Source organism: Colossoma macropomum, unplaced genomic scaffold (assembly GCF_904425465.1).
Source record: "Colossoma macropomum unplaced genomic scaffold, Colossoma_macropomum, whole genome shotgun sequence".
Lineage (NCBI taxonomy): Eukaryota > Metazoa > Chordata > Actinopteri > Characiformes > Serrasalmidae > Colossoma > Colossoma macropomum.
In genome coordinates, this window is record NW_023494805.1 from 7,494,066 (window position 1) to 7,516,708 (window position 22,643).

The 22,643-nt window shown below is 39.2% G+C and overlaps 1 protein-coding gene across 1 annotated transcript in view; it reads right to left on the reverse strand.

Moving 5' to 3' along the window:
- Nucleotides 1-22,643, reverse strand: part of adcy1b (adenylate cyclase 1b) — a 123,705-nt gene that overhangs the window by 31,060 nt on the left and 70,002 nt on the right. Inside the window, 3 exon segments of the mRNA XM_036597570.1 lie at nt 321-462; nt 1,082-1,240; nt 14,263-14,390. Coding sequence (XP_036453463.1) covers nt 321-462; nt 1,082-1,240; nt 14,263-14,390 — 429 coding nt within the window.

Consider the following 22,643-nt stretch of genomic DNA (forward strand, 5'->3'; position numbering starts at 1 on the left):
TGGAGACTCAAATGGCTTCTTAATCCCCATTTAGTGCGCTGCATAGGTCATGAAACTATGGCTTCCACAAGTGATGGGCAATACCACTGATTTTCCTTTTTTGAACCGATACCAAGTAACACCAAGACGAATATCCCTACTGCCGTAAATGCCACAGGACCACTAGTCTAACTAAGATATGATCATGTAAACAGGACAGTTTAACTGTCATGGTCTAATTAAGGCTGTAGTCAAGCTAAGTTCAACCTGATTAAAACATTAGGTCCAGGCCAACACTGGTGCCCACACACACATATGCACATGCACACACGCCTACACACCTTCCTCCGGTGGGATGGCACTATAAAGAAAGTTTCGATGTTGTGTTTCTGCAGGAAGGCATTTCTCTCCTGGCCATTCCCTGGCTCCACCTCATAGTCCCCGTTCAGGCACTCCAGCGTCGACCGTGTGATGTGTACTTTCCTATAGGCCAAAAGGAATAAGCAACACCTTAAACCAAAGTCTGCAACTAATCAGAGGTGAGAATCACAGGCATTTCTGAGAACTCACAAGAGTGCATTGTGACAAGTTCCAGATATGCTGGAAGGCTGGAAGCAGCCTTAAAGAGTCCTTATTCTAATCTGAACTGTATTTTATATTTCATATATATGAATACCACATTTATTAGAAAAAATAAAAATGTGCTTTTTAAAATTATTTTCAAACCTTTTCTTGTTAGAAGGATATACAACATTTTGGAATTAAAACAAAAATGAAAACATGAAAAAAAATCAATGAATAAAATATGGAACAAGCTGTTCAGACTGTACAGCTAGGATAGGTGCCAGCTCCCCCCATGACCCAGAAGGATAAGCGGTTTAGATGTGTGTGTGTGTGTGCATGTTCAGACTGTTCAGAGTGAAGTCCTTAGGGACGCTGAATAAAACGATATGTGGATCAATTAGAGGGCTACAATGATCCATATGCTTCCTGACAGCCATGAACAGTACGACATTTAATCGTTATGGAAAATTTTGATTTTCCATTATATGAGCATGCATAAAACGGAAAATACGCTCGAGTTAAGAACACAGACTCTCACCCAGGAAGCCCTCCGGCCTCCATGACGTTGGCCAGGGTCACATCGTTGGACCAGACATCATACTGCCACTTCCTGAGCCCCAGAACACCGCAGAGCACACGGCCCGTGTGTAAACCCACACGCATGTTCAGGTCAACCTCAGTGGCCTCTGCAACTGACCTGTAAGAGAGGAAGAGGAGAGGAATTAGAAAAGTAGCGCATGGGACAGGGGCGGGTGGGGTCCAGCCTATTAATTTAGTTGGACTGAAAAAGCTGTTCATCTGTTCTTTGGTCTTATTATAATTTTAAAAAATGTAACATTTCTCTACCAACACCTTTCGTAGTAGAACAAATAGTGTGTTTATGCTTTTTTAATCGAGTGGACGTGTGTTTTTTGTACAGGGTTTTTTTCTTCCCCATAGGAAATTCATAATCAGAAAATTCAACACTAACTGCCACAAATAATGCCATAATGGTCATCTCTCACACTGACCCTCATAGACATTACATACAAATTCACATAGCAGCACACATAAGTATACACACATAGTAGCAACCACTCGGAACACCACAGCAATGGCCTAGCAACACCTTAGCAACCACCTGGGATAACATAGCCATGGCCTAGCAACATCTTAGCAACCACATGGGATCACACAGCATCAGCCTAGCAACACCTTAGCAACCTCCTGAGATAGCATAGCCATGGCCTAGCAACACCATAGCAACCACTTGGGATAATACAGCAACGGCCTAACCAGACTGCAAGCATATATCAGCATGCTGGCTTCATAGTTCCGCACTCCGCTGACGGTTTGCCACTGCTGATCCACCCTCAAAACAGATTTTAAATACATAAAGCCTTTTATTCTTAAAATAAACTTAGACAAGTATTACAAACAACTGAGGAGGAAAAAATATTGACCAGGTCTAATGTAAAATAATTTTATAGAAAATGTTGTTATTGACTCTGTGCTAGATTAAAATTATTTACTAAACTAATTTACAAAGTATAACTAAAGAAAGAAAGTAAGGAAGGAAGGAAAAATAAGTAGGAAAAAATGAGCTATGGTAAGTACAATTTTGTCTATTACTCTGCTTAACCACTGGTGGACTGTCCAGAAAATGCTTAGCAAAACACCAGTGGACCACAAGCTTTGCCATCAGTGGGCCGTCAGTGGTCCATTATCCTCTTGCTATCAGGGTAGCCTTAGCAACCACCTGGGATAACATAGCCATGGCCTAGCAACCAGCTGGGATAACAGCAACAGCCTAGCCTTAGGAACCACCTGGGATAACATAGCAACAGCTTAGCAACACATTAGCAATCACCTGAGATAACATAGCTATGGCATAGCAACCACCTGGGATAACACGGCAACCGCCTGGGCAGGCCAAAGAACTTTCTGTAGCTCTTCTTTTTGGAACGTTCCTTTCACTGTATACAATCCATCCTTCCACACTTACATTCTCAGTACAAACTTATTATCCTACTTAACCTTACAGTCCTACTGGCTCTACTGCAATAAAAGTCAACTTTATCTCACCTCTCCTTCTTTATGATTGATTGGTTTCATTCTGTGCAAATTTGAATTGAATTTCAAGGCTGGGATTCTTCTCAGCCTCAGATGCTCCACGTACAAATAAACTGTATCTATAGGTTTTGTCAGGTTTTGTCAGTTTTATTCTATCAGTTCACATTTTTAAATTCATGCAAGAGTTTTTATGTGCTTTAGTAAGATATGCTTGTCTGTGTACATACCACTTTGTTTCCTGTGGGTCTGTTTTTGATGAAGATCTACTTTGGCTGCTCCTACACTTTACACATAAACAAGGTCTGCGGTTGGTTGTTTTGCATGTCAGTTAAAATAGGCAGCTCTTGACCATGCTAAGCTATGAAATGCACCACACTCTCTGAGTCATGCGAGACCAGTGGTAGTGCTAATGCTAATGCTAACCTATCAAAAATACGTTCTTCTGTTCGTAGACTGGCATGTGTGCTGTCAGTGTGTGTATGAGAGAGAAATCCTTTTTAGCTGCCCCAAATTCTAAAAGTATACATTTCAAAAAAATATTTTGGAGTGAAACAGGGCATTTTTCTTGATAGGTGGGGGTGGGAGAGGGAGGTGAAATATTATTGGTTAGTAATATTTTTCTCCTTTTGTTGGTGCACGATGACATAATCAACAATAAGAAAACATTTTAGAGGTGGGCAAAAGGCAGTTTGATGAAAGATTACAGAACAGAAGAAAACAAGAATTTAATCTTGTTTTTATTTAATTGAATTTATGTGATTTGAGGAATTCTGTTTAACATAAACAGAGACATGAACAGAGCAAAACAAGATCTATGAACAAGTTAAAAAAAAGATCCCTTAAGTTGTACTTAGACCTTAACAAGTACTTAGACCTTATATTTACAATGATCATGTTATGATCTGTTTAAACTCAATGCATTATAGTAATAAACTACACACAGACACACACACACACACACACACACACACACACACACGTACACAAACTCTATTTTTTCTGTTGGGAGGTCACAAACCCTAACCCTCTCATTTCAATGTACAAATAATGTAATGAATAACATAAAAATAATTATATACTATTTTTTTCATTTTTTCTAAAAGATACTTTGATTTATTTTGAAGTGAAGCTCACAGATTTGGATTTTTCATGTGTTCAATTAAAAAAAAACAAAACAAAAAAAAACACAATTTAAAACTTGAGGTCCCAAAGAGTTTTACTCAATAGGCAGAGTCTTATTTTAGCCACACCCCTGCATTTTAGAGCAGGAAGTGAGGCTGCATCCCTGTCCCTCATGGCCACATGGTGAGCACTTAGATCCCATCGTTTTGAAGGATGTGTGTCCCTAAGTCAGAAAATCACCATGTAACATTAAGAACTGTCACTACCAAAACACAAATTTTCTGCAATTAAGTAAACTTTTTTGTGTTTTGATATGATTTTGTGTGTACAACTGTCAAAAGCTGTGTTTGCTAGTTACCAAAACAGTCACTATTGAAATATTTACACACAGTAAAGTTTCATGTCTTGTTTTTTTTTTTACATTTTTATTTAAATATCCCATCTTATTTTACATTGTACTAAAACTTGATGACAGATAAAGCAATAGAAATGCTCCAAAATTACTTGGAAAAATCTCATGAACTTCCACTCAATACAACTCTCTCTCTCTCTCTCTCTCTCTCTCTTTCTCTCTCTCTCTCTCTCTCTCTCCCCCCTCTCTCCATATGACCACTAGTTGTTGCTGTAACAGTGACGGCCTCTTCTCCTGTGGAGGGAGAGTCAGTGTTTGTGTGTATGGTAAAGAGAGATAAGCCACAGGATGCTCTAGCGCTTCTCCTCTACACTGATCCTGACTCTGCCAACAGGAAAAACAACAGTAAACTCTATGAAAAGAAGGATTTTGTCCTTTCATATTTCACATCTCTCTCTCTTCTCTCTCTCTCATCTCTCTCTCTCTCTCTCTCTCTCTCTCTGGGCTTTAACTAGGACAAATAGAAGGAAGTATCTGAGCATGTGCAGAACTTCTTTGTGAAATTTGCTTATACAAAAAGGACATAATACAAAAAGATATGTAATATTGGATCATTTTCCTCAGATCAAGGTAAATATTTTTGTCTCATTTTGTTCTTTTTATTTACTATTCAGACTTGTGTGAAAATCTGAAGTTTTTGGTCAAATTTATTCAGAAATATAGAAAATTCTAAGGGTTCACAAACTTTCAAGCACCACTGTACTTAAGATGAAGACGGATATTTGGTTGATTAATTATTAATGATTAGAAACATCTACTTTGTACTTCCATATAGGTGCACTTTGTAGCATACAGGCACAGACTGTTGCATAGCCTAATAAGCTAAATGTATACAAAATCATAATTTATAGCGCATTTTCTATTGGGAGGTGTCTGTCACAAACCCTAACCCCTTTATTTCCAAATTATTTTTTTTTTAATTTTAAATTATTTTTTCCTTTGGTTTCTCTTAAACTGAAGCTAAAAGATCTAGATTTATTCTGTGTTTAATTTTCAAATAAAACACAATTTCAAAACTTGTCACACGTTTTCATGTCATTACCAAAACAAAGAGTTTTAGTGTGTAGGCAGAGCCTTATTTTAGCCACACCCCTGCATTTTAGAGCAGGAAGTGAGGCTGCATCCCTGTCCCACATGGCCACATGGTGAGCGGTTAGATCCCATCGTTTTGAAGGATATGTGTCCCTAAGTCTGGAAATCAGCATGTAACATTAAGAATCGTCACCACCGAAACACATATTGTCTGCAACAAAGTAAACTTTTTTATGTTTTGATATGTTAATATTATGTGTGTACAGCTGTTTAAATGTACTGGCTAGTGTTTTTGAGTTCTGCCCAAAATTAGCTAAAATTGTCACTACCGAAACAGCCACCACTGAAACATTTGGTAAAGTTTTAGTAGTGTTATGATTGTTTCAGTAGTGACAAAATGGAACATTCAGTCATTTGTTTTAATACAATTTTTATAATTAAAGGGTCACTCAAAGCAAAAGGACTTTAGTCTAAAGTCCAAGTCTTTTATTTTCATTTTTGTCTTTTCTATTTTATTTATTTTATTTTATTGATTTTGTTTTTTTCAAAATTTGAATAGGCCACCTCATTTTACGTTGTACTAAAACTTCATGACAAATAAAGCAAAAGAAATGTTGAAATTACATAGGAAAGTAAATACTTAATAAAGTTTTTAACAGTTTTTTTTTTTAATTCTTTACAACACAAATACAAATCTAAAATATAATTAGGTATAAAATACTGTTCTGGGAGGAAATGATAATTTCCTGAATGCTCAGGTTTGAAAAAAATCATTCTGCAGACCCTTTTAGTGTTTGAGTGCACCCAGTGAAATCACTGCCACTTCACTGTTCCACAACCACAGAGCTGTTCATTCACACACAATCTCAGGGAACGGAAATGACCAGAGCGGAGTGGGCAGGCAGTATTACAATTCTCTGGAGCAAACGAAGACATGCTGCACTAGGCTCTACACATCCTGTCACTGCGAGACAGATAAGTACCCAATCAATAACACACCTGTGGCCACCTCAGGTGCTTGGACCCCTAGACATTACACTGCTCTCTGAAATCCCAACAGCAGAAAATCACTTGTTCACATCCGGCGCCAGGCCGCTGATTTTCTGTCCATGAAAGTGTGATTCCCTGAAGAACCTTCTGCTCAGTAACACTTTCAAGAAAATGCAATTGACTGTGGGCAAAATTCGGAAACATCCCGCCTCCCTTAGTTACTGTTGCATCAAACCAGCAGCTCCGGCCACCTGGTAGCAGCTGCAGCTGGCAGATTGAAAAGTTTAATAGCAAAAAGGAAAATGTAGCAGCACACAGTGAACTTTGTAAACTGGCTTTAAAAGATGTTCCAACTGAATATATGAAAAATTATGAATGCTGACAAAGTGGAAGTTGGAAAAAAGATTCGGAAAAACGCACTGAAAAATGTATTTTTTTTTTTTAATGGGTACATTTTATTTACTTTTGACAAGAATTGTGTTGATGTAATATCCACCTTATTCCTGCGCTCCATCATGCTTCAAATGGGTTGTGGACAGAACTTCCTGTGAGGTGTAAACAAACTATATTCATACATATATCCCTGCTGTCAGAACAAAGTGATTATTTTACTGGAGAAGGAAAAAAAACATACTTTACTCTTAATGTAAGTCAATGGAACCAGACGTTTTTCTAAATAATTTTGAGCCTTTTCTTCTGGTCCATTCATCATGAAATTCATACACAATGTTAAGGGCAAGAGATATTTTCAAATTATGCCAAAAACTGAAATACGACAAAAATGGAGATATGTTTTGTTCCAACATCAGCGATAATATATATATATATATATATATATATAAACCTTTTAAATTTCAATGGAAGTTAATGCAGCAAGATTTTATTCAAAGTCATTTAATATTGTTTCTATTGGTCTGTTCATCATGAAATTCTGACACAGAATTTAGTGTCAGCGCGGTCGCCTCACAGCAAGAAGGTTCTGGGTTCAATTCCCCGGCCAGGGTCCTTTCTGTGTTCTGTGTTCTCCCCAGGTCTGCCTCTGTTTCCCACCACAATCCAAAGACATGCAGCCAGGCGAAGTGGAGATGCTAAATTGCCCCGGGTATGAATGTGTATGCCTATTTGTCTGCCCTGTGATGGACTGGTGATCTGTCCCTTCCGCCCAGTGAGCACTGGGATAGGCTCCAGCATCCTCCACCACCCAGGAGGATAAGCGGTTTAGCCAATAAATGAATGAATGAGATGCAAGGTTTTGTTCCAACAGTGTCGATATGTTAAACGTTAAGAACATCCTAACATGACAGGAACATGGGAATTAATCAGAAATATAAATAATGTTTATAATTTGGATGCTTGAATGCTTTTGTGCTGAAATTTGTTATCGGATCTGTCAACAAAAACTGAGCCTGTGTGAGAGAAACGCTTTAGTCGGCAGATCCTATTCACAGCCTACACAAATTACTCTCACTAATAAAGTCACTTCAACTTTTTTTATTTTGTTTATGTGGTCAGGTACAGGAATAAAACCATTACATAGCAACATTTAATATAAAAACCTGCTTTTTTAAACAGTGCTAAGATAATTCTCCTCATATGGCATGTTAGAGCCAAGCTAGCAGGGTGTAGCTCAGCGCTATATTGGGTTTTAATGTCAAGCCAAGTTTTAAAAAGTCATTTTAAGCACACAGGAGGCAGAAAGTCACACTCTTTACTTCCATTTGTTAATGAGCTCCTTCTGTGAAGGCCTGAACTCTGCTAACCTGCTCGGCCTACTCTAATGAGGGCAGAATATGTCCAGTTACAGAGAACAGAAAGTGCAAACCGGTCAGAGAGAGTCTGTCAGCAGTATCAGTGATGTTCCACTGGCAGTTCTTCATCTGGTTGGATTTTGAGTGCACGGGTTTCAACAATAACAACAGTGCTTTTTCAAGCAGTGATTATGAGGCCACGTTCATGGCTTTTGAAGCTCTGAGAAACTCTGCACCACAGAGGTTTATGCTGATAACATTGCTCTTCTTGCCAGTTTCACTCGGCTTTAGTGACCACTGCAAAGTGCACACTGTCCCAGAACCACCTCAGAGGTGTTTAATGGGATGCAAAACCATAACAAGCACTTCCACTCTGCAGCCAGATATTTTGACCATACACTGCAAAAAATGGTTTCTTGTCAAGTGAAATTATCTTGAATTTATTTGATATATCCAATATTTCCAATTTTGAGATGGCTGTGCACTTATTATAAGATTTATAGCTTATTTCTAGACATTTTTACTTTATCAAGTAAGATTATCTTGCTTTAGTTTTACTTATAGTTTTATAGTTTTACTTAAAATTAACCTAAAATTAAAGTAAAATCACTTAAAAAAATGTCTAATTTTTTTTTTTATTTATTTTTTTTTAGAAAAAAATAAGATTATTTAACTTATTTCTAGACATTTTTACTTTTTGAGGGATTTTAGGTTAATTGTAGGTGAATTTTAAGTTACATTATCTCACTATACTGGCAGATAAGCCTGCTGGTAAGCATATTTCTTAAAACAAACAAAATTATCCAATATAGTGAGATAATTTTACTTAAAATTAATCTAATTAATTTTTTATAAAAGTATAAAATGTCCAGAAATAAGTTAAATAATCATATTATGAGTTTAGAACAATCTCAACAGGAGAAGTATTAGACGTATTAACTATATTTAAGATCATTTTACTTGACAAGACATCATTTTTTGCAGTGTAATCTCTGATTACAGCGGTTGTGTGAAAAATCAGGTGGGTATTTTATGTATGTGGGATCAGTGTACACATTTGCATCAAGTAAATCCAAAGTAAGATTTTCACATGAATTGAGGGACGTTAAAGTGACAGGTTTTTATGTCTTATAAGGTTTTTTCCGAGGTTTTTCCCTTTACAGGTGAAGAAGCGTCAATCATAACTGATTACAGAGAGTAATCAAGGATATCATCACACTCACAGCAGCATTAGGACAATGAAATATCCCGATCCACACTGTGTTCTGTAAAAACATTACACACTGTAAGGCGCACAGAGACGTGAGCTCCGTCACTGCATCCCCTCCACTGCGTCCCCTCCACTGCGTCCCCTTCACTGCGTCCCCTCCACTGCTCCTCTGCCTTATTCATTAGCAGTCTGATCCACTCTCTCCCTCCGCTCTGTGTCAGAGACTGTGTTCACGCTCCTCAGATCAACAGTCTCTTACTCTGAGCTTTAAATACGCTCTCTCTCTCTCTCTCTCTCTCTCTCTCTCTCTCTCTCTTCCTTCATCGGTCTCTTCCTTCCCTCATTCTCTTTCACTTCATTTTCTCCCTCCCACCTCTCTCTCCTCTTTCCTCTTTTCATTGCTCTATTTCTCCCCTCCTCTTTCCTAGCTTCATTTCCTTCTTTCTTTCTCTCTCCCCTGCTCTCTAGGTCTTTCTCTCTCTCTCTCTCTCTCTCCCTCTCCCCTCTCTCTCTCTCTCTCTCTCTCTCTCCCTCTCCCCCCTCTCTCTCTCACCCGTCATCCAACTCTTTTTTCTCTCTGTCTTTCTCTACCTCCTCTCTCTCTCTCTGTTTCTTTTTCTCTGTCTCTGTTCTCTTTCTCTGTTTCTTTCTGTGTCTCTCTGTGTGTCTCTCTCTCTGTCTTCCTCAGTCTCTCTCTTTATCTCTCTGCCTCTCACTCTGTCTCTCTGTGTCTCTCTATGTATCTCTCTCTGTCTTTTTCTGTCTGTCTCTCTCTGTCTATCTCTCTCTGTCTGTCTTATTTATTTGTGTCTGTCTCTCTCTCTGTCTTTTACTGTCTGTCTGTCTGTATCTCTCTCTCTCTCTCTCTCTCTCTCTGTGTCTCTCTCTTTCTCTGAGGGTATAAATGGTCATGGTGTTTTTATGCTCTCTATAAAAGCCCAGTCTGAACGCTCTTCCCCTGTTCAAATGAGATTTCTTGACCCTTCATGCTCCCCCAGCATCCGTCCTGCATCCTGATGGGGTCCGAATACATGAAACTTATGGAGATTGTCAATGAAGAACAGTGTTTCACTGCATCTTTATTTCAAACAGAACAGACCACAGTAAAAAGCTCTAACTGGCTGTTTTTGTTGTTAATGCTGTTAGGTCTCCCACAGTGTTCACACCCTGAAGCTCTGCTTCGTACACTTGGCCATCTCGCTCGTAACTCGTGAAACAGGACATTCAGTGAAACGTGCAGATTCCAAACTTTTAATCCTCACCACACTTGTGTTTGTGAGTAGAAGAGGAGATATTTATTAACAATTTAAATTTTTAGTCTTGTTTTCAAAGAAAAGTCATGCTTTACATTTTACAGTTAAATCAAATTTAAATGCAGTTTATTAAGTAAAAAAATGTCATTTATTATGTTAATAGTGATTACTAGAGTTGTCAAAGTTAAGCCGGTAAAACACGTCAGTGCGCAAAATTATTAATGGCACTATTTTTTTAACCCTGTTAATGAAGTCCATAGTATTTCCATAGTAAGTCAGTTCCCCCGAGAGCCTCCAGCAGCTGTATGAATGAGAGCGAGAGGCTATAGGGGGGCATTCATTAACTCTCTCTCTCTCTTTCCATCATATATATACACACACACTATATTTATATATATATATATATATATATATATATATATATATATATATATATATATATATATATATATATATATATAAGAAAATCTACAAATACATGTGATTTGACCGGGGTGACCAAACGTTTTATATAACTGTATAATATATATGATATATTTACTTACTGACTGTATATATGGTGTATATGATATTTTCACTCATTGACTGCATGTATGATATATAAAATATATTCACTCATTTATTGTATATATATATATATATGTATGATACATTCATTCACTGACTGCATGTATGATATATAAGATATAGTCACTCATTGGTTGGACCATGTTGCTCTCACTGGATGTCAGTGATGAATATTGGAAACTGTGCTCACTGTATGGACATCGCATGATTTCCAGGTTCATGTAAACTCTGTGTTCACATGATAAAGATAATGTTATTGAATTATTCAAAATAATAAATACATTCTGAAGAGGTTTATTTTACCCACTAATATGGCTTAAACAAAAACCACTGCTGTTTAAATACAAGAAAATATTTCTTTAGGGTCAAATTTGAGCAAATAACAAGCACAACTGATTTCACTTAAGTGCACAAAATAAATATTTATGAATTATTTTAATAATTTTATGATCTTCGACATCTGAGGGTTCATTCTTCATGGAGAACTCCCTGATTCTCTACACGGAGAAACTTACAAAACGCTAAATCATCAGATGAGCCCAATTCAACACACTTTTATCATTGATGCCTAGAAATGTGTTCCACCACATGGACTGAAACTTTGCGTTCCTCTGAGGGATCTGAGGACGGTTCTCAAGATGTGAGATCTGCTGAATGTTGCACTGGGCTGTACGTGACAACCTGCTAATAAAAGTACACAAGCAGCACTGAAAGTGATGTTTGATGCAACTAGAGCTGATCATGAAGCAGGAACTGAAACATTAGTGAACAGAAGTCACTCCTCAGCACCTTCAGGGCTCTGGATTGATGCCTTCAACTCAAAATGTGCAGAATAACTCTTTGACTTTTTTAAAATCAATGTTTGCAGCATTTCTAGAGGGCTCTGAAGGCAATATGTGTTCAGTTTTGTAGTTTGCTTTTAGCAGTGAGTGCTTAAACCAAGCTTAAAAGAAGTGGTCTGACAACAAAAATCAAATTCAGACAGTTTTATTCCAAAGTTTGCTTTTAGTTTTGTACTGGAGCTACAGGGCTCATGCAGCTAATAAGTACTGGGAGCTTATGAAACTGGATGGCCAAACAACAAAACAAAACAAAACAAAAAAGTGGACAAAAACAGGCAGAATTCAGACCTCAAGATGGTTACTACTGCTGTTTTAGCTATGTGACATACCTTTGGCCATGTTTACATATGACAGTATATATACACAGTTTATATACTGTTATATATGTGGGCATGCCATCCTTTTCCAATGTCCTAGCCCGGAAAAGGTTGGCATGCCCATTCCAGGTAAGAGGAGAGGACCTGCCCCAGGTGGAGGAGTTTAAGTGTCTCAGCTCATTCATTGTTCACGAGTGATGGGAAGAGGGACCGTCAGATCGGCCGCAGGCTGGGACAGGCGGCAGCAGTAATGCAGTCACTGTACCGGGTTGGAGTGGTGAAGAGGGACCTGAGCCATGAGGCAAAGCTCTCTGTTTACCGGTCAGTCTACATCCCAACCCTCACCTGTGGTCATGACACCTCCCGCTGAGGGTTTACCAGCCACGGCCTACTGGGACGAGACCCCAGGGTCGTTCTAGGCCCCATTGGAGGGATTATATCTCCAAGTTCGCTTGGGAGCGGCCACCAGAATGAGCTGGAGGAAGTTGCGGGGGACAGGGTCATCTGTTATTCTGCTCTCCCAACTGCTACTGTGACCCTATCTGGACTAAGTGGTTTAAGATGATGATGATGATGTTAATGATGAGTATGTCAAATGGTGTTGGATGTCTATTGGACATATTTTGACACTACGTAATACTTTTTTCAAGCAAAATTTCTTGAAACAAGCAAAGTTATCTGCCAATGGAATGAGACACTTTCACTAGACAAAATGGCTTAAAACACATAAAACATCTAGAAATAAGCTGAATAATCTAATTAAGTATCTCAAAAGGAGAACTAGTAAATATTTAGCTAGATGAAAGATGCTAAGACAACATTTTTCTTCACCGTTAATGTGTATGGGACACAGATGATAGATAGATAGTCTTAACTTGGAGAAGCTCCATTCTTCAAGCTAACACCCTGATCATAAGCTCTGTTTGAACCCACCAACAACTCCCTATAAAGGCCACTACTTAGACGAGGAAAGTATGACTTGTACCAACAAATAATGCACTATAATTTAGCTATAGCTATATAGCTGAGTGCCCTATGGCTGAAGTACAAATGGCCCTAAATAGTGAGCTATTTAGAGTGTAGAATCTGTAATTTTGTGACTCACAAAGTGTTACACATGAGGATTACAGAGCCAATTCTGATTCACCCGAGGTTAGAAAGCTGGTTAGCATATTTAATGAGGTGAGAGACCATAATGCCAACTTATATGAGTGATACAACATGTAGCTACCTGCATCTTGTTTTCTCACTGTCAGCACGTGCTTTTTTCAGTTTTCAGGCTTTTGGCACTTCAAAGCTTCCTGTCAAGTGGGCCGCAACTACTACGTCTGTATGGAAAACAGACAAATTTCTGCACCACATGGAACACATCGTGGCCTTCATTTCAACACACGCTGTCCTTTACATTGTGTGAAAATGTCATGATGAATGGACCAATAGAAATGCTCTAAAATCAATTGGAATAAAACCTGTTTACATTGATTTACACTGAAAGGTAAGAGTGTTTTTGCCTTCTCCTGTAAAGTTACTATTTTGGAGATACTTGGTTTTCTTTGGACTGAGATTAATGCTGGGCTGAGCTGGTTTATGTTAGTTTATGCTCATCTAGTGCTGGTCTGATGCTGGATTAGCTAGTCACCCAGCATGATCATGCTGGTTGACCAGAATTCCAGCACCCAAAACACAACATGCTGATTTTGCTGGTGACCAGCAGTGCTTTGCTTTTCTACTAGGAATAATGTAGCTTGTTGTTACACTTGACATGAACAGTCTTAGACTGAACATTACAAATTGCTTTGGCTTATTAGGCTACCCTGCAATCTTCAGAAACATATAACATAGCTCTCTAATAAATAAAGTTGCATGCCTTTATGCTCTCCATGAGTATTTTGTGCATACAAAAACGGCGCTGCTTCCATTTTTTTAGCTCCAGTACAAAACTAAAGAAACAAACTACAGACACTACCTGTCTTGCCTGATCAACACTGTTTATAAGGTGAAAACTGTCTAAATTTTATATTTTCACCAAACCAATTTTAGAATAAAGGAATGTTCCACCCACAGTTAGGAGAGAGGAAGCTGAATGACAGTAAGCCAGTCTTCGACTGATGAGGGCTCACTGCTAAGCAGGAATTAACAGTGCTGAGTGAGATCAGTGAGGAGTGCACACTCACGTGATGGTGTCGATCATGTCCAGCCCCATCTCCACACAGCAGTGGGCGTGGTCGGTCTTGGGCTGGGTCAGTCCTGACACGCAGTAGTAACAGTCTCCCAGGATCTTAATGCGCCGGCAGTGGTTCTCCTGTCGAACAAAAGAGCCATTATGAGCTTCCGGTTCATGTTTATGAAAGACAAGCATTTAATTCAGCTTTAATTCTAAAAAAATATTTGCAAATCATCCTTTTTTCACATTTTAGTGTTTTACGCAATTTAAGCACCAGCTGCCCTTCATTGTGTTTTACTTCATGATATGAGGCCAACAGACATTTTGAAAAGCAAACCTTGTAAGTTTTCTTATGGAACATTTGCAGATGTTAAAGTCAAAATCAAGCAGAAGGTAACACTTTTTTACAGTTCTAACCATTATCTTTACTCATTTTTGAGTAACATGATGGTAAAGCAGTGTGACCCTTCTAGATTCAATCTCACTTGATTTCAAGCAATATAAAGCACTAACAGTAACAATCCATGTAAATCTGAATAATAAATATAATATCGTAAGTACTTAAAAAGGTCCATCTTGCTGGCTAACAGAGTTTAAGCACTCAGTATGGATCTAAGAGGAGAGAAAATCAATTAAAAAAGGGCTAATGTATGTTAATCATATTTTTTCAGAGTAACAAGCCATAGAATTAACCACCATCAAAATTCTAGTATTTTTAGCAAATTATCAGAAATTGTGAACTAAAATTAGAGTCATGTTTAAAATTGATGTCTGCCTAGAATGTGTTAACTTATTTTAACTTAAAAAATCAACAAGACTTTTGCTTGAGACTGTAGGGTCTCCTAAAAATAACAGCCTAGGGCATATTTCACTCATGTAAATACTTTTAATTGTAAATGTCACTGTCGAAAATACACAAACATCACTCAAAATTGGCCCAGGAGTCCAAGGGTTAAGTTATTGAGAGACGTTTCAGATGTTAGCCACAGATCAGCAAGGACACGGACACTGAGGCCAAACTGGGCGAGTTAATGACCTCATTTAATTTCCACAGTGTGTGTGTGTGTGTGTGTGTGTGTGTGTGTGTGGGCTGAGTGTGTCAAGAGCTCACAAACTCATCAACATGCTGTTCTCCGACACACAGCCTGTCACTCTGGATCCTGGTGGCAGAGTGTGTGTGTGTGTGTGTGTGTGTGTGTGTGTGTGTGTGTGTGTGTGTGTGTGTGTTGGGGGTGGGGTGGTTAGTGCTGAGCCGAGGCTTTGATTCCAGATTTGAGTTTAGCACAATCCTCGTTCAACAGATTCAGATTCAGACTCTATTGGTAAATGAGCACAACAGAGTTTATCTTCACATATACATTAGTTCATAATTCATTTCTATGCAATCATATAAACGTTCATTCTTTCATGCATACATATATATGGCTATATATGCACATGTACCATAAAGAGTCAGGCATATATTTCAAAATATATGTACATATATGTAATGTACATGTATATAAGAATGAAATATTGGACATATAAGCATAACGTGGACCATACATACATGTCTGCTTTGTGGGTGAACACATATATGCATAATATATGGAATATATATATATATATCATACACATGTCTGTTCTATAACATGAAGCTAGCACAGGCGTCACAACCCAAATGTTAAGAAGAGCCATTTTGTCCTTTCAGCAAAAATCAAACCACTTTGGGAGCCACATTTTATGTCCATTTTACCATCTTGGTTGTAAACATGTCTCAGTATGTGCTGATGTGCTAGTATAGGATAAAAAGTATACTAGAACTTACTTTGCTCTGATTTAAGCTTTAACTCAGCTATAGCCATTTTTTTCACATCTCCAGAGGAAAGCGCCAACCGCCAGATCTGTTACGTCAGCTAACAGACGCCTGTGCTGACTAGCATCGCGTTAAGTGATGGGTGGAGAAGGAGGGGCCATCCTACCCACCCAGAGAGAGCGAGGCCGATTGTGCTCTCTCGGACTCCCGGCCACGGATGGCTGTAGCATCACCAGGGATCGAACTTGTGATCTCCTGATGATAGGGCCAACGCTTAGACGGTTGCGCCACTCGGGGAGCCGCTTCCCAACTTTTTAAGTCTTTGTCAATCTCTCATTACAGATTAAATGTATCAGGAAACCACCTGAGGGCTTTTAAATGCAAATAAGTCCATTCGTCTCTAAATTATCGATGTTTGTCTTAAATCTTTCTTTTTGCCGTTTCATTAGCCACTAGCTAGGCGAGGCTGTTGTCTGTGTTATTATGGTGACCAGCTCTCTGCGTGCCAACCTTCAGGGTTAATGGGTGAATTAGCAGTTATACATTAACTCCAGCATTTAAGAGCATTTATTCTTAAAAAGGAGAATTATTTTATTTTACCTACATGTGTAAAATGTACAATTTTAGAGGTACTTATTTTTCTTTGGACAGTAACAACATGCTATTTATGTCATATATTTGAAATCCATATATTGCCATATACCTGATTTCCGTATGGCTACACACTGTAATACAGTACAACATATGAATCCATTTTCCAAACTGATCCTGAATTGATGGAAGAGGTACTGAAACCTGTTGATGACTGTGAACTCTCACACGGTGCACAGGTGTCAGACTCTGCTGCCTTGGACATTCACAGCTCTGCAGGATTCACCTCACTGAACTCACAAATGAGGGGAATTAGGTGCTTTAGAGCAGGGCGACCGCTCCACTGTGCTGGTGTGATGGATACACAGCCTTAGATTGATGACGTTTCTGAGAAAATGCCCAAAGTGTGACTGATCACTGGGTCAACTACCATGAGCAGGGGCTGCGGCACCAATCCAACCTTAAATTGGAGTCACACAACACGTTCTCACACCCGAATGCTAACTGTAGCTCAGCTGAGTAACTAACTGACTGATTGACTGATGTGCACCAATACCATTCTAAGCAGATATTTCTATAAAATAATATAATTGAAAATAGGTTTAACTGAGCCTATTCCTGCACCGGAAAGGCTTAGGAAAGTGAACTAGCATGAATTAGCAGAAACCAGCAAGAATGCAATAAGGAACATAGCATAGATCCACCAACCAGAAACCCAGCTCAAAATCAGCCCAGTAAAAGAGCAGGCAGTGTGACCCATCGTTGTTTTGTCAGCTCTGTCCACAGTGGCAGCAAGTGTGAGTTAGCTGAGGAAGCATTAGAGTTAGCTGAGGAAGCACAAGCAGCTGTAAACGCTGAGCGCTGGGATTCTTAGAAGTCAACCTTTTCTAGATCACACACACTTCCGTCGAAGCGCTCGCCTCCAGTTTTTTATGCACCATTTTTATACATCAAATTGTCCAGCAATTGTTTGTATTCAGATGACTGGCTGAGATTCCTGCTGCATTATTATGTGGTTCCAAACCACATATTAGCAGACTAAATAGTAAAAAATAGCGCATATACTATTAGAAGTGCACTCATTAGTGTAGTAGGTGAAGTACAGAAGTGTGTGGTTTGGGACGTGGTGTTAGATCAGCCAGGGAGATGCATTCATCAGCTCCAATGGCTGAGTGTAGCTTCGCTGTGCTGCTCGTTAGCTGCTCAGTAAACATCTCCAAGTGAAAATTTGAGGTACTTGTTAATTAAGAATCATTTATTGAGGTAAATTAATGCATTTATTGAGCTAAGCTGATGTTTCAAAATTCGTTTTATGTTTAGGGAACCTCCGTGTAACTGCAGTATCATTTAAGGAGGAACAGAAGGTTCAAATGACAAGCTGGCAAATAAAAAGCTTACTTGAGCTTAATATATGTGTGAGTTTATTATTTAAAAGCTTTCAGTTTTGGTAGCCACTTTTGTTAGTTTCAATAAAATATCATGGACTGGAATGTTCTGAACTCTGGAGATATGCAAGCTCTACGGATCCAGTCCACCAATCTAGCTCATCTCCTCATAGCATTTTCTGTAGACTGTGTCTAACCTCTTCAACTCCTTGAGACCACCGGTGGTTCCAAAACGCACTTCGTCATATTCTTCATAACTTTCATATTTCATAGGCTACATTCTAAAGGTGGGGGTCATATGAGAGCTGTAACTGTCTTCTTTCCAGTCAAATGGATGGGTGATGTAATTTTAAACTCTTATAATAAAAGAAGCTGAACCCACAATGTTTTTTCTACTGAAAGTCGACCCATTTTTCCACAAATCTGGGCTATAAACTATAAACAGATGGCGTCTCTTCAGTGATCTGCTCTGTAAAAATTATTTTTATAAAATAATACAAAGAGCATCTAAGATTTTTGACTTTCAGCAGTAAATTGTAAGCAATTTAAGCGATATGTGTGATCATAAAACACATTATCTGTTAATTTGAGGGGAACTTTTACAAAAATAAACAAATAAATAAATAAATAAAATAAAAATTGACATTTATTTCATGCAGTTACTGAATAATTTGCCTTACGATTTGGTCATGTAAATAAAGATGGAAAAACCAAAATATATCCTGGTCAATAAGAGGCTAAAACACAGCGTATACATATTTTTTTCCTCTTTTTTGTGGTCATTCTGGTCTATTTTGCTTGGCTTTTATCCACCTGCAGGGCTGTAGATGCAGCAACAGTCTCTATCAGAGCACAATCAGAGTTACAGCTTACCAACCAACATGGTGACATGGTCTTCTTAATGACATAATCGAATACTATAAATATGGTGATGCAATATAATGTTTAAAAGCTTGAAATCTCAAGATGGGCAAACACTAGCAATTCTGTGGGTCCTTTCCTGTTAGCAAAATTTGTCTGGCCCACTTGTGGGCTACATCCTTGTTTTGTTCTGGGTCCTCAGCCCAGATCTGGCCCACACATTGTAAAGTGAGTAAAACTGAAAGGATATGGCCCAAATACGGCCCCGATCTGGCCCAACTACATTGTTGGTCCACAACGTTCACACAAGAATTGTCCCATAAATGTAGGCATGGCCCACATGCCTAGCATCTACCCGGTAGGCAACCAACACTCACATAGGACAGCCGGAATTGGCCCAAAACTATCTGCTATCTGGGTTACCTTCAGAGCCTTGCTGCTTCCCCAGAGACATTATAATCTCGAATATGTGGTCAAGAGTCAGAGATCAGTTTAGAGATGTATGAGTCAGGCGGAAATAAATTCCTCCATTCTAGCCTCTGTTACTCTGTCTCAGTAATCCATACAATTATTCTGACAGTGAGAAAAAACTTGAGAGTGTTACCTTTCATACTTTGGGTATGCTGTGCCAGGCAAAAACTGGGTGAGGGTTAAAAGATTAAATGGTGGGTTCAGCTTAAACCAAAAAAAGAAAAGCATAGTTTGTGTTATAGTAGCATGGGAGAGTTTTTGCTGGAGATGATGTCCATCACAGAGGGAAACTGGCCAAAGTGAGGGGTCAAGAGCATGGGAAAACCTCTGTGTGATGAGCCATATGGACATTTCAACTCTGGGTTTAGTTGTCCTTATTTAGGCAATAGAAATGGCACTAAAAGCCATAAACCAGACTCTGGTCTCGGTCTCGGTCTCCACTGCTGCTAGCCATTAATCTCCATTACACTGCACTGGTTCAGGACACTCCTGTGGGGCCGCCATGCAAACAGACGGAGAGCTGGGAGAACTCACAGAAACTGAGAAGCATGGACAGACAGACAGACAGAGAGACAGACTGTGCTATGAGCGTCAGATCTGCTTAGCAACTCGCCACATTCAGGCCTCAGAACAGACAAGCCTCACCTTCTGTGATACACAGCATGCATAACAACACCTGACGCAGGCAGAATAAACACTTGCTCTGCTTAACAAACCAGAGCATTCAGGCCACACTTAGTAAGAGCAGGGTTAGCTTCTGACACAAGAGTTCAGGCTATTAGGTAGTCCTGCCTTCCAGCTACACTCATAGGTCATTTTATTAGAAACACCACCACAGATGTGCTGTATAGGTGTACAATTACTAGCTGTAGCCCTTCTGCAGCATAATTTATTACCCCCCTCTACCCCATTCATCAACTGAAAGGGGCCATTATAGGACTACCATACTCTCACATGGGCAGATATGATGTGCATGTCTGGGAAAAACTTAAACCTTCGGCGCTGGATTGAAGCTAAAACCCCTCACCTCACAGTTCCTCTAGTCTGATCTCCTTAATGTCCAGAGAACAATCAATAACACAAGCCAAACAAGCTAGCTAGCAAATCGCTACTGTTAGCTAATGTAACAGTTTTCCCTTGTAAGAGTTAATGTTCATGTTTCCTGCATGTAATGTGTTCTTTGCACATGCAACATACATCTACATTTTTATCTGGAGTTTTCTGGGATCCTTTTTAGCCATGCTAACTTAAATTAACCCTCTGGGGTCTGTAGGCTCTTTTTTTGCATATATTCTTAAATTCACCTTTAAAGGTAATTTGAATATGACATGATACCCACATATTATATATCAAAATGTTCAGAACAATCTCAGCTTTATAATGAGACCCATTTGACCTGGACCACCGTGTAAAGAAATAATTCTGCCTGAAAGCTGAAAAAATGAAATCCGGCTTCAGAAATTCTTAATATTAGTTGTGAAAACAGCTTCACTCATGTGGACGGATCATTTTGGTGCTTAAAATGGGTTTACCAAAGTCTTAGATTTACAAAAGTAGGAGAATGTATGAATAAAATGGTAGATGAATGTTATCGTCAACGCTACTTTCCAAATCAGCTGCAGCAACTTCAGCGGCTGCGAACATTTTACACACAACTCATGTCTTGACTCATGAGTTCAAGGCAGCGGAATAAAAAATGAAGTGTTTACAGTATGACAGGTAAGCCGTAGTGATCAGTGTCTGTGATCAGTTTTACGCAAAATCTGGACACACGAATCCACCAATTACAGGCGAGAGGCAGATGACAAACACACAAATCCACCAGTTACACCGCATGTGTCAGGCTCCAGTCCTTGCAGGCCAAAACACTGCAGACTTCAACATGGTGCCTCATTAAACACACCTGATTCAGCTCTTCAGCTAATTAGCAAGGACTTCATGAGCTGAATTCAGAGCATTAGATGAGGGTAAACACTAATATGCACAGCACTTGAAGGTCCCCAGTTTGACATGCCTGAGTGAGGCGGCTAGTGTGTGTTTCAACTTCTTTTCATTGGCTCATAACTCTTGATGTGAGTCACGTACGATCTCACAATGAGGTGGAATCAAAAGGGCGTCTCTACAGATTCAGGAACTGTTTGAACCGTATTTCTGCTCAGTATTACTGCAAAGATATTAATAAAAGCACAAGAAACATCTAATTTGACACGCCAGCATGTTCGTCGAACCCAGAGGGTTAAATCAATGAGGTAAAAACAGGCTTTGTTGTCCATCAGGTACTACTACTACTACTACTACTACTACTAATAATAATAATAATAATAATACATGTAATTCATATAGATCTTTTTAAAAACCTTACAATTGCAATAAAACGCATATCACAGCAAGAATGGCCTGGGTTCGATTCCTGGCCGGGTGACCAGGGTCCTTTCTGTGTGGAGTTTGCCTGTTCTCCCCGTGTCTGCGTGGGTTTCCTCCGGGTACTCCGGTTTCCTCCCACAGTCCAAAAACATGCAGTCAGACTGATTGGATGTGCTAAATTGCCCCTAGGTGTGAGTGTGTGTGTGACTGTGTATGTCTGTCTGTCTGCCCTGTGATGGACTGGCGACCTGTCCAGGGTGTATCCTGCCTTCCGCCCAATGACAGCTGGGATAGGCTCCAGCACCCCACCACGACCCAGAAGGATAAGCGGTTTAGATGATGGATGGATCTTTCTCAGCACTGCAGTGACACTTGTAGAGTGTGTGGTGCTTGTATGAGTATATCAGATACAGCAGTGTTACTGGAGTGTTTACACATCTTAGTGTCACTGCTAGGTTGAGAGTGGGATCACCACCCAAACATTCCAGCCATGAACGGTTCTGTGGTTAGAAATGGACCATGGATGAAGGCCTAGAGCAGAATCTGGGCCATACATCCAGCACCTGGTCCTGGATTTTGTACTTGCTGGTAGGTATGACCTTAGGTGGCCAATCAGTTAAATCAACAGTTGAGTTCACTACCTATGATTAATCAAGTCAGGTCTGCAAACGGGATTAAGGTTCAGATTTGAAGACTTCTTAGGCTAGAAGATGGCTAACACAAACAGTCTCTGACAATTTAGGTGTGTCTAATAAAGTGGCCAGCAGGTATACATGAGAGGGCCATCAGAGGAGGTGCAATGCTTTCTAAGAATGCTCTATGCCAGGACTCTATACATTCTTACATTGTATTTACATACATATTGTTTTCCTATATATATACGTTTTATGTCAGTCTATGCTGCCTAGTATGACAGCATTTTAG